The 12,081-nt window shown below is 44.1% G+C and overlaps 1 protein-coding gene across 1 annotated transcript; it reads left to right on the forward strand.

The window, feature by feature from the left end:
• Positions 1 to 868: 868 nt before the first annotated feature.
• On the forward strand, positions 869 to 8,043 carry rs1a (retinoschisin 1a). The gene is made up of 6 exons (XM_061813383.1): positions 869 to 923; positions 1,180 to 1,205; positions 3,169 to 3,289; positions 3,980 to 4,121; positions 4,217 to 4,412; positions 6,081 to 8,043. The coding sequence occupies exons 1-6, from the start codon at positions 869 to 871 to the stop codon at positions 6,231 to 6,233; spliced, it is 693 nt and encodes a 230-aa protein (XP_061669367.1). The 3' UTR covers positions 6,234 to 8,043.
• Positions 8,044 to 12,081: the final 4,038 nt, after the last annotated feature.

The following is a 12,081-nucleotide window of genomic DNA, read 5'->3' on the forward strand; positions in this document are numbered from 1 at the left end:
GGCCCATGACAAAAATCGGTTTGACACCCCTGCTCTGCTTCTTAAAACATATATCCATTCGTTTCCTTTGCCGCTTATCCTCACGAGGGTCGCGGGGAGTGCTGTAGGCTATCCCAACGGGCAGGAGGCGGGGTACACCCTGAACTGATCGCCAGCCAATCGCAGGGCACATGGAGACAAACAACCATTTGCGCTCACAATGACACCTAGGGGCAATTTAGGGTCTCCAATGGATGCATGTTTTGGGGATGTGGGAGGAAACCGGAGTGCCCGGAGAAAAGCCACGCAGGCACGGGGAGAACGTGCAAACTCCACACAGGCGGGTCCGGGATTGAACCCGGGACCTCAGAACTGTGAGGCCAAAGCTGCCCTGGTGTGCCACCACCATAAAATTAAAGCAGGGAAAAAAAAAAAAATCCAATTCAGGTCTCACGGGTATATCTTGTGGTATTTAGAATGATCTTTCTCGTGAATATGAAATATGAATGCACCCAAAATGATGGGAATGCTCATCCATCCGTTTTTCTACCATCAGTTCGGGTACTTCCCGGTGTGGCACATATGGACGCAAACAGTCGCACAAGGACTATTTATAGTCTCTGATGAATGGAACGCTCATCTCCTTTGGAAATATGGATTTTTGAGTTCGCCCGATTCCGCTCGACGTCCGCCGGCAGATGTAGTTCAATCCCGTCCTGAACAAAGTATGTCATCGTTGCGGCGCCGTGGGGAGGGGCTTCGGCAGATTTGGGCGGCATTAGGTCGGGTCGCCCGTGTCCCGCGGATTATCCTAATCCAGATTTTTGGACGAGCGCTGGCTCGCTTGCTCTTTCCGTGCTCGGCGCTGTCCTGTGCAGGAGGCTGCAAGATGGCTCGCAACGTGCGCCCTTTCCTGCCCGCCTTGCTTTTTCTGGCGGCTCACGGTAGGATTTGAACCTTTTCGTCCACCGGTGGTGCTGAAAATGGATTCTGGCCTTTGAATTGATAGCATTGATATTTTTTGACGATAAATAAAAAAAAAAAAAAAAAAAAAAGAGAAATTCCAACTTAAAATTATATAGCACAAAATAGTTTCTTTACCAGCTTTGTTGACAATAACAATACTGTGAACATTTGTAGGTATTAATGTGTCATAACTGTATTTTTATTTGTGTTTGTGTGTGTGTGTGTCTTGAACAGTGATAATCAGCGGCCGTGCTCAAGAGGTACAAGGAAACGCCACTTACACGACTTTACGCTACGTGAAAATGTTGTATTCCACATTAAAGTTCTTCTTCAGGCGATAAAGATGAAAATATCATTTGACAGGCTCGTCATAGGTTAAATTTCACAGACTAATATGTTTATTATTTTCGCTTCGAGTTTGCAAAGACGTCTTCTGCGTCATACTGAGGCGTTTCTAATATTTTGTTTAGCTTTTAAAGGCTCCTCTTAGTTAGTTAGTGCAATATTTGAATGCCGTATGTACATTTATAGAATATTCTTGATATCAAGCTTGAGGTCCGTGTACTAGTGTGCTCCTTGTCCTCACTAGTAAGACGATTCCGAGTTGAATGACGCTTGCATTTTTTTTCCACACTATTTTATGACATCTCTGCACTTAAATGGGATAATTTAAGTGTTACTACTCGGCCAACACCGCGTTACTGCGAGCCATCGCCGCACTAGTTTTTCGGTACTAGTGCGACTGGTGAATAATTTGACATTAGCAAATAGCACTTTATGAGATCCTGCGCCAAGTGGAGGAGTTCAAGTATCTTGGGGTCTTGTTCACGAGTGAGGGAAGATCGACGGACGGATCGGCGCAGCGTCTGCGGTGATGCGGACTTTGTATCGGTCCGTTGAGGTGAAGAGCGAAAGGCAAAGCTCTCAATTTACCAGTCGATCTACGTTCCTACCCTCACCTATAGGCATGAGCTGTGAGTTGTGACCAAAAGAACAAGATCCCAGGTACAAGTGGCCGAAATGAGTTTCCTCAACAGGGTGTCCGGGCTCTCCCTTAGAGAACGGGTGAAAGGATTGCATTGAAAGGAGCCAGATGAGGTGGGTTGGGCATCTGATCCGGACGCCTCCCTGGTGAGGTGTTCAGGGCACGTCCCACCGGAAAGAGACCCCGAGCACGACCCAGGACACGCTGGAGAGACTGTGTCTCTCGGCTGGCTTGGGAACGCCTCGGGATCCCTCCGGAAAAGCTGGAGGAAGTGGCTGGGGAAAGGGAAATCTGGGTACCCCTGCTGGAGCGACTTCCCCCACGACCCGACGCGGAGATGCCGTAGAAGATGGATGGATGGATGGATTTTATGTGAATTAGTGCTAGTAGCACTTAGTTGTCAACTAGTGTGGTTTTGGCAGTAGTGCTTCATTAGTACTAACAACGCTGTCATCTATTCATCCAAAGTAGCTTCAGCAAGGATACCCAGACTTCCCTTCCCCAGCCACTTCTTCCAGCTCTTCCGGAGGGATCCCGAGGCGTTCTCAGGCCAGCCGAGAAACATAGTCTCTCCAACGTGTCCTGGGTCATCCTCGCGGTCTCTTTCCGGTGGGACGTCCGCGGAACACCTCACCGGGGAGGCGTCCGGGAGGCATCCGGATCAGATGCCCCAGCCGCCTCATCTGGCTCCTCTCAATGCGGAGGAGTAGCGGCTTGACACTGAGTCCCTCCTGGATGATCGAGCTTCTCACCCTATCTCTAAGAGAGAGACCGGACACCCTGCGGAGGAAACTCATTTCGGGCGCTTGTATCCGCTGTCATCTAGTGCACAATTTTTCCTCATTCGTAAATTCCACAAGTTAACATGTAGTCCTTTAGTAGTCGTACTACCCACATGTATTTTGTTCGACTAGTGTGTACAAATGGCATTGAGTAGTGGAAGGTAGCAAAACATGACAAGCAAATATATTGCTACTAGTCGGCTGGATAGTGCTGCTATTAAGGACGCAGGTATGATGGAGATCAAGGATAAATGCTACGTGTATACTTTATTCTTCTGTGAGAGAAATTAGATCACAGCGCTAGAGCAGTGAGAACGAAGACTGCAATATGAAACAATCAGGACTGTCAATTCTAATACGCCTCTGACATTGCCAGTCCAACGACAGCGTCGTTAAATTGTCGACACTATTGTCTCGTGTTGGTTCACATCACCGTGTGCATGTGTTCTATCTGAGGCGGGCGTGTCCGAGGCGTGGACCAGCGGGCCGTGCAAGTGCGACTGCGACGAAGGCCCGTCGCCAACTCAGTTCTCCTCGGTCGGCTCCCCCCCGGTGAGAGGCGTGGACTGCATGCCAGGTGAGGACCGATTGCGTAGATTTGACCCTGCGACCACAAGTGAAAAAGCATTTCAAAACGAGGAATGGGCTCTAGAACTGCCGCCGTCCGTCGATAAAGAAGAGCCAGTGCAGATGTGCCCTGCGATTGGCTGGCGACCAGTTCAGGGTGTACCCCAAATCCTGCCCCGTTGACAGCTGGGATAGGCTCCGGCACTCCCCGCGAACCCTCGTGAGGGTAAGCGGCTAAGAAAACGGGTGGATCGTTTAATAGACCTTGTGCGACGATCATTCGATATCAGTTCTTCACATCTTTTGTTTATGGAACGCGAGGGCGCAGATTGAAGAGAGCTAAAGCTTCCGAGCGTACAAAATGGCCATCTGTCCGCTAACGCTCGCCTGATCTCTCGCGGCGGAGAATTAAAAGCGGATGCTTTCGGGATACGATGTGGGTCACTGCGGGGAGGATGCGTGACCGTCTGGACTCCGCGCCGGCCATTTGTGTTCACCCACGTTTGAGCTGAAAAGACCCAGAGAGATGGAAATGCAGAATTCGAAGGACTTTTGGGGCATGACTCCTTCTTGCGTCTGGTACCAAGTCAGCCTGGACGTCATTGAAAAACTGTAAAACTGAATATATTTTGGATTAAACGGGCAACTTGCTTTGATTCAACCTTTGCGTGTCAAAACTCTTTGTCGGACCGCCTTCCAGAGTGTCCGTACCACAAGCCTCTGGGCTTCGAGGCGGGATCGGTCAGTCCGGAGCAGCTGAGCTGCTCCAACGAGGACCAGTACAGCGGATGGTTCTCATCTTGGCTCCCAAACAAGGCTCGGCTCAACAGTCAAGGATTTGGGTAAGGGAAACTGGAAACCTAGAACTGTAAACCTGGTTCTAGGGGAACTGAAAAAAACACGATTATGAACTAGCGACCACTGTCTTGTACTTCAGCTGTGCGTGGCTCTCCAAGTTCCAAGACAACAGCCAGTGGCTGCAGATCGACCTGAGAGAGGTCATGGTGGTCTCTGGGATTCTGACTCAAGGCCGCTGTGACGCCGACGAGTGGGTGACCAAGTACAGCGTGCAGTACCGCACTGACGAAAAACTCAACTGGATTTTTTACAAGGACCAGTCCGGGAATAACCGGGTCAGTGGAACAATAACTAGCAAGCGCGACACGCAATCAGTTTAAGTGAGATTTTATTTATATTTTTCATCATTTTCTGTGCTCTAACCAGAAATTTTTCAAGTTACAAGCCATTGCTTGCTCAATTTTTCTTTTTATTGTCTAATACATTTGTGTTATGAGTCATAATTTTAGTCACAAGCAAGCTTCAGAGAGGCCGCCACATGAGTGAAGTGAACAAAAAGTCGCTATTGTGCTTTCCGGTGTTTATAAAACGGGACGAACAGTCAAACACGCAAATATACAAAATGAAAACACTTACAAGGACCGTGGACCTGGACTGGAAACAGTTCTTGATGTCACGGAGTCGGCCCCGCCCCTTAAAGGCAGACATTAACACAAGAATGCACTATTGATATTATACGATTATTATTATTATACTATTATACTAGTGTGATTTTCGGCTAAATTTATTTCTTTCGCACCCTCTTGTGTTTTGATATTTTACAATACAGTATTTTCTTTATTCAGAACTAAACCCAAAAAGTTTTGCATTTTTTAGCGGACTGGATCACATCACATACCGTAATTTCTGTCCGACAAGCCACGACTTTTTTCACACGCTTTCAACCCTGCGGCTTATGCGGTGATGCGGTTGATTTGTGAATTATTTTCTAACGCCCGCAAGGGGGCACGCGAGTGGAAAAGGTAAGAGTGAGACCGGTGGAATAGATGTCCCGAGGAAGTGACTTTTACCGGTCCTGCCCTGTTGGCGCTGCGCGAGAGTGTTCCTGCCGTGTCTCAGTGATTTTTAAACTCTCTGTGTACCGTCTTTGTAAATATCTCGTGTTTCAATGTGGGCACTCACGGCCGCGGCCTATGTATGCACCAAATGGTATTTCCTTTCCAAATGTACTGGATGAGGCTTATAACCAGGGGCACCCACTGGTCCGGGCCTGTTAGCGCTGCGCTAGCGTGTTACTGCCGTGTCTCAGTGATTTTTACCGGTATGTTTTTTTTTTTTTTTTAACTGGCCCTGTCAGCGCAGCGCTAGAATTAGCGTTAGCACGTGTGGCACTGCTAGCGTTAGCGGTAGCGCAGTGGCACTAGCGTTAAACTCTCTGTGTACCGTCTTTGTAAATATCTCGTGTTTCAATGTGGGCACTTGCGGCTTTTACACGGCTGCGGCCTATGTATGCACCAAATGGTATTTCCTTTCCAAACGTACTGGGTGAGGCTTATAACCAGGGGGACTCAAGCGGAAAAAGTAAGAGTGAGACCGGATATATGTGCCGAGGAAGTGACTTCTACCGGTCCGGCGCTGTTAGCGCTGCGCTAGCGTGTTACTGCCCTTTCTCAGTGATTTTTACTAGTGTGTTTTTTTTAACCGGCCCTGTTAGCGCAGCGTTAGCGTTAAACTCTCCGTGTACCGTCTTTGTAAATATCTCGTGTTTCAATCTGGGCACTTGCGGCTTTTACACGGCTGCTGTGTATGTATGCACCAAACGGTATTTCCTTTCCAAACGTACTGGGTGACGCTTATAACCAGGTGCGCTCAGTATGCCGGGACTTACGGCATATATCATATATTTTTTCGGAAACGCTACACTATAGTTCGGTTTCAGGTGACTGGATTAGTATACTGTACATTAATGATACGGTTGTCGCTCCGGTGTCTGCTCCCATCAGGTGTTCTACGGGAACTCGGACCGTTCGTCGTCAGTGGAGAACCTCCTGCGGCCGCCTGTGGTGGCGCGCTACATCCGCATCCTGCCCCTGGGATGGCACACGCGCATCGCGCTGCGTCTGGAGCTGCTGCTCTGCATGAGCAAATGTGCCTGAACCTCGACCTCTGCCCCCCCCCACCCCCACCCCTTCACCTGTAACCTCCGCCGTCCAAACACTCTCAAGTGTGTGCGTGTGTGTGTGTGAGCTGTGATTATTTGAAGCCTTCCATTTTTTTTTATCGTGAACACAAAGGTCATTCCAAAGTAGGAGGACAAATTTAGCCACCAACATTTTTTCAAGAAACTTGGAGCCAACAAACCGTCTTCATTTTGATTCATCCGGCTCAACTGTCAACGGTACACATCTAGATATAGTCTACGTCATGTCACATAGTTTGGTGTATTTGTATGGATTTCTTTCGGCTCGTCCCGTTGGGTGTCGCCATAGCGAGTCATCGCAGATGAACACTCGTAATTGTTTGGCACAGTTTTTACGCCGGAGGCCCTTCCTGACGCAACCCCTCTGCGTTTATCCGGGGAGAGAGCTGGAGCCTATCCCAGCTAACTTTGGGCATATTTAAATATCTGGTTCATGAAAAACAAATATATTGCTGGATTAATCCTGTACAACAAAGGTTTTTATCCTAAAATCAATTTAATTTTAGTTTTAGTGGAATTACAGTCACACGGTTGCGTATCAATGTGAGTGTCAAGAGATTTTGCTCGAGTACGTGCTAGTTGTGTTAGCTGCTATGCTAACAGGTTAGGAACAAACCCGGCTAGACAATAAATGAAACAATTAAACGTGTTTTTTGGATAATTTGAGAAAGAGCGTCGTGTTAGTTTGAGTGACACGCTCATTATGAGAGAATTCATTTGAAAGAGTTTGAAAAATAGAAGTAATAACTATCTTTATTGACGATTAGGGGAGTTAGCTTGATTGTCGTTTTTGCTAAGTCCCCTCTCGCTTCTTCTTCCTTTGGAGATATAAAACATTTTAATAGTTACATCTAGTAGCTTCAAAGCATAATTAATACTCACAATAGGTCTGATTATTTAGTATGATTTTGGTAATTTTTCTCATCATTGAAACATTTGTTTTATAAGATCGATTAAAAGTCATTTTATTTATGTAAAAGTTGGTCTTAAAAAGGGAGGAAAGACAAAGCTTTTTTTTTGTTTTTTTTTTTTTTTAGTGAGAACTTGTTTTTATGTATTTATTTATATAAATTGTCCAATGCTAAAATGTCCTCAAATTCTGGAATGACCCATTAGGAGCTAAAATATTTGAAAAATGATATTATGTTTGTAGTTGTTTTGATGTTTGATATGCAAAGACTTTGTTTCGCATTGTACTTGTTTCAACTCGTCTCCCGGCGGCTGCTTTAATTTTCCTCGCAAAGTCGAATTATTACCTTTGCACCGAAACGGCATAAACTCAAAGCAATAATTAGTCCACGGCGCGGGAGAGGCGAGCGTTGCCATGGAGGAGGTGTGCACAGATGTGCAAACGAGCTGGACCGGAACGCGCCTTTCATGTGGAGCAGCTCGATGAAACGCCGGCCGGAGCTTTTCAAACAAGGTGGCCAGCGGGGAATTCGACAGCATTCAGCCAAGTAAAAGGCAGGTGGGGGCAGCGGACCCCTGGGTCATGTTCCGAAATATTGCCAGAGTGTCGTCATCCTATCGTTTTGTCACAAATGCTTCTCAAACGTCCGTATTTTAAAAATCTGTGTTAGCTGAGTTGAATTAAAACAGTTTGTGGATGGTTTAAAATTCTGTCAGAGCTTGAAATTTTGTGCCAGCTGAGTTGAAATTTGAGAATTCTTCTGTGTATTTTTTTATCATACCAATTCTAACCCTGAATTTTCTTAAAAATATTCAGGGTAAAAAAAATGTGTGTGAAAATTTTCAAAGTAGTTTTTTATGTGCCAACTGAGTTTCAATTTAAGACTAACTCTTTTAAATTGATTTTTTTTTCTACCATATATGTTTTTCAAAACTTTCAATTTCTGATTTGTCTTTAAAATCAAGAAATCTATTGTAAACATTCCAAACTTCATAAAGGAGTCTAATTCAAGTGGCACAAATATAATCTTGTGAGTTGAAATAAAACAGTTTCTGGATGGTTTAAAATTCTGCTGGAGCTTGAAATTTTGTGCCATCTGAGTTAAATCTGAATTAAAATCTGATAATTCATAATTTTTTTGCACTGTATATTTTTTATCATACCAATTCTAACCTTGAATTTTCTCACCAAAATATTCAGGGTAAAAAAAAAATAACGTGTGAAAATTTGAAATTTCAAAGTACAGCTTTTTTATATGCCATCTGAGTTTCAATTTAAGATTAAGTCTTTTAAACCTTTTTTTTTTCAACGATATACTTTCAATTTCTGATTTGTCTTTAAAAACAAGAAATCTATTTTAAAAATTCAAAACTTCTAAAAAGAGTCTAGTTCAAGTGGCACAAATGTAATCTTGTGAGTTGAAATAAAACAGAGCTTGAAATTTTGTGCCATCTGAGTTAAAATCGGATCATTCATATATTTTTCTGTACTGTATATTTTTATCATACCAATTCTAACCCTGAATTTTTAAAAATGTAAATATTCAGGGTAAAAAAATGATAAGTGAAAATGTTAATTTTCAAAGGACAGTTTTTTTGCACCACCTGATTTTGAATTTAAGTCTTTTAACTGATTTTTTTTCCACCATATTTTTTTTAAACTTAAAATTTGTTTTTAAGATCAAGAAATCCATTGTAAAGAAATCAAAAATCCTAAAAGGAGTCTAATTCAAGTGGCACAGATACAATCTTGTGGTATTTTTATGCAATCCAAATTTTCATTTTATTTTAAGAGGAAAGTAACTTTTTTTTAACCATGAAACTGTTTAAAAGACATTAAAGGTCTGTAAAAATAATAATAGAGCAATAATATTTCACATAGCACTTACTGTGTACTGTATTTTCTGCCATTTTTGTGCAAACTGGGTATGAATGTAATTTCAAGACCTTGAATGCAAAATTTTGATTCACTAAATTCTGTGATGGTTAAAAAAAAAAAAAACAAGTCTGAGATGACAGAGAAATACTCGTATAAAACTATCTAAATCTATTTCTTCCCATTTAATTTTTATGCAATAACTGACTCAACGTTTGTTCAAATTTGTGCGTCTCGTAATACTCCTGACAAATACTACAAGATTTCATGTGTTTTCAGTTGTCTATGTTCAAAATTTTATTATTATTTTTTTTTAATCTGTCTTTATGGAGACGGCACGGTGGCTCAGCTGGTAAAGCGCTGGCCTCACAGTTCTGAGGACCCGTGTTTGATCCCGGCCCCACCTGTGTGGAGTTTGCATGTTCTCCCCGTGCCTGCGTGGGTTTTCCCCGGGTGGGCACTGCGGTTTCCTCCCACATCCCAAAAACACGCAACATTAATTTGACACTCTAAATTGCCCCTCGGTGTGATTGTGAGTGCGGCTGTTCGTCCCGATTGGCTGGCGACCAGTTCAGGGTGTTACCCCGCCTCCTGCCCGCTGACAGTTCCAGCGACCCTTGTGAGGATAAGCGTATAACCTCAAAAACCTCAGGTCATCAGTTCATTGGCACAAGACGACGTTCTTCCCATAAAATGCGTTCGTCCTGCTGGTGAAATGAAGCCAACATACATCGTTCCAAAAAAAAGAAAAATGTATATTTTTATTACGATATCATTTCGGTGTAGACTGATCAGCATAGATACAATATTATTTCTATGTACACATTGTAAGAAGTGGGCATCTGTGTCATGAAAACAAAGAACCGCCGTTCCCCGGAAAACACATTCATAGTTCGGAGCGGAAAATATTTGCGAGCGTATGCGAAGATTTGGGGCTTTTTTTTTTTTCTTTTTTTTTTTTTGTCGAGGAGGTGCAGACTAAAGCCTCTGTTCTCGTCTCAGTGAGCGAACGTAAGGCTTCAGGTCAAGGCAAACTATGTCAACACTTGTTTCGAGTGAAGATGTAAACAAACCAAATATACAATCAGCATTTTTCATAACTAGGCAGCGCGAGGATGGCGGGATATTAAATGTGCACTCTTCATCAGTCTCCCCCTTGACTATATTGAGCTCCAATTACGCTGATTTGCTGAGTTGCTGCGTCAGTCAATCAATCGTGTCAATTCATTTTATTGCCTTCAATCAGCAAAGTAGCGACATATAGTAGGTCGCCATTTTGATTGGGGTTCCCTTTTTAGATAGAAAAAGTCTACACACCCATGTTCCGATGCCAGGCTTTTGTGATTGAAAGAAAAATTAGACCAGGATTATTTTAAGAAGCTTTTTTTCTGCTCTCAACATGACATCCGTGAGAGCAGGGGTGTCAAACGCATTCACAAAATCATAAAAATCATTATTTGCATCGTCATATTCACCCATTCATTTTCTTTGGCGCTTATCCTCACGAGGGTCGCGGGGAATGCCGAAACCCATCCCAGCTGTCAAAGGGCAGGAGGCGGAGTACACCCTGAACTGGTCGCCAGCCAATCACAGGGCACATAGACACAAACAAATCCAATCACAATCACACAATTTAGAGTGTCCGATTCGTGTGGCATGTTTTTGGGATGTGGGAGGAAACCGGAGTACCCGGAGGAAACCCACGCAGGGATGTGGAGAACATGCAAACTCCACACGGGCGGGGCCGGGATCCAACCCGGGTCCTCGCAACTGCGAAGCCAACGCTTTACTAATCTGCCGCCCCATCATCATATTCACACAAGAAATATAGGAAATGGTTTTTCAACTATTGTTGATGTTTGTAGATTCAAAAATGCTTGCAATCGCTCATCATCATTTATGAGATGACAAATTGGAGATTTTGATACAGATTTTAACAAAAAAAAACATCACGGAAGTTCATACACATGATTTGCCTTCGCCGGCCACATCAAATTATGCGGCGGGCCGGATCTGGCCCTCCGGGCCTTGAGTTTGACACCTGTGTATTAGAGCATCAAGGAAGGCGGAAGTTGGAACTGGGACATTGACAGTATTATGAACAGTTTGAAAGTATAAATCGGGAAATGCTAAATAATTTGGGATTAATTAGGGTGGCACAGTGGTGAAGCCAGTAAAGCGTTGGCCTCACAGTTCTGAGGTCCCGGGTTCAATCCCGAGCCCACCTGTGTGGAGTTTGCATGTTCTCCACGTCCCTGCGTGGGTTTTCTCCGGGCCCTCCGGCTGCCTCCCACATCCCAAAAACACGCAGCATTAATTGGAGACTCTAAATTGCCCCTCGGTGTGATTGTGAGCGTGGCTGTTTGTCTCGATGTGCCCTGCGATTGGCTGGCAACCGCCTCCTGCCCGTGGACAGCTGGGATAGGCTCCAGCACTCCCCGTGACTCTTGTGAGGATAAGCATTTAAGAAAATGGATGGATGGATTAATTAGAGGCACATGAAATGGTGGCAAAAGTGTTCTGTCTCTCATGTGATGTCACTTTAAATGTGATGTGATGTAAATGTGTTAATTCTCCCGGTGATAAGAGGGTGTCACCACTTTTGCAAACAAAGTATCGCCAATATTTTTTTTCCTTCTCCTCTCAAAAGAGATTTTCCAATTGGGTTCTTGGTCACATTAACGCTCTCGTTTTTCACGTCACGAAAACCTGACATTTGAACGGGGGTGTGTAGACTTTATATAACCACCCTATCGGCGTAGTTATCCACCTGAAATGTGAAAAACACAAATGATCCCTGATTATGACATTTAAAAACAATCATCAGAATGCGAACATGAGCGCCACTTAATTGAAAACAAATCCCAAAAAAAATGCGTCCTTGGTGTTGTACTCGGGATACGTTACAAGTATCGCGCTAGTTACTAGCGCTCCGCTAGAATTCAGATTGAGATCATCGATTATTGTTTGTAGCGTTTTCGTTCACAAATTCGCCGAAGAGCTTCAAAGTTACGGTTGA

This window comes from Syngnathoides biaculeatus, chromosome 3 (genome assembly GCF_019802595.1).
Source record: "Syngnathoides biaculeatus isolate LvHL_M chromosome 3, ASM1980259v1, whole genome shotgun sequence".
NCBI classification, from domain to species: Eukaryota; Metazoa; Chordata; class Actinopteri; order Syngnathiformes; family Syngnathidae; genus Syngnathoides; species Syngnathoides biaculeatus.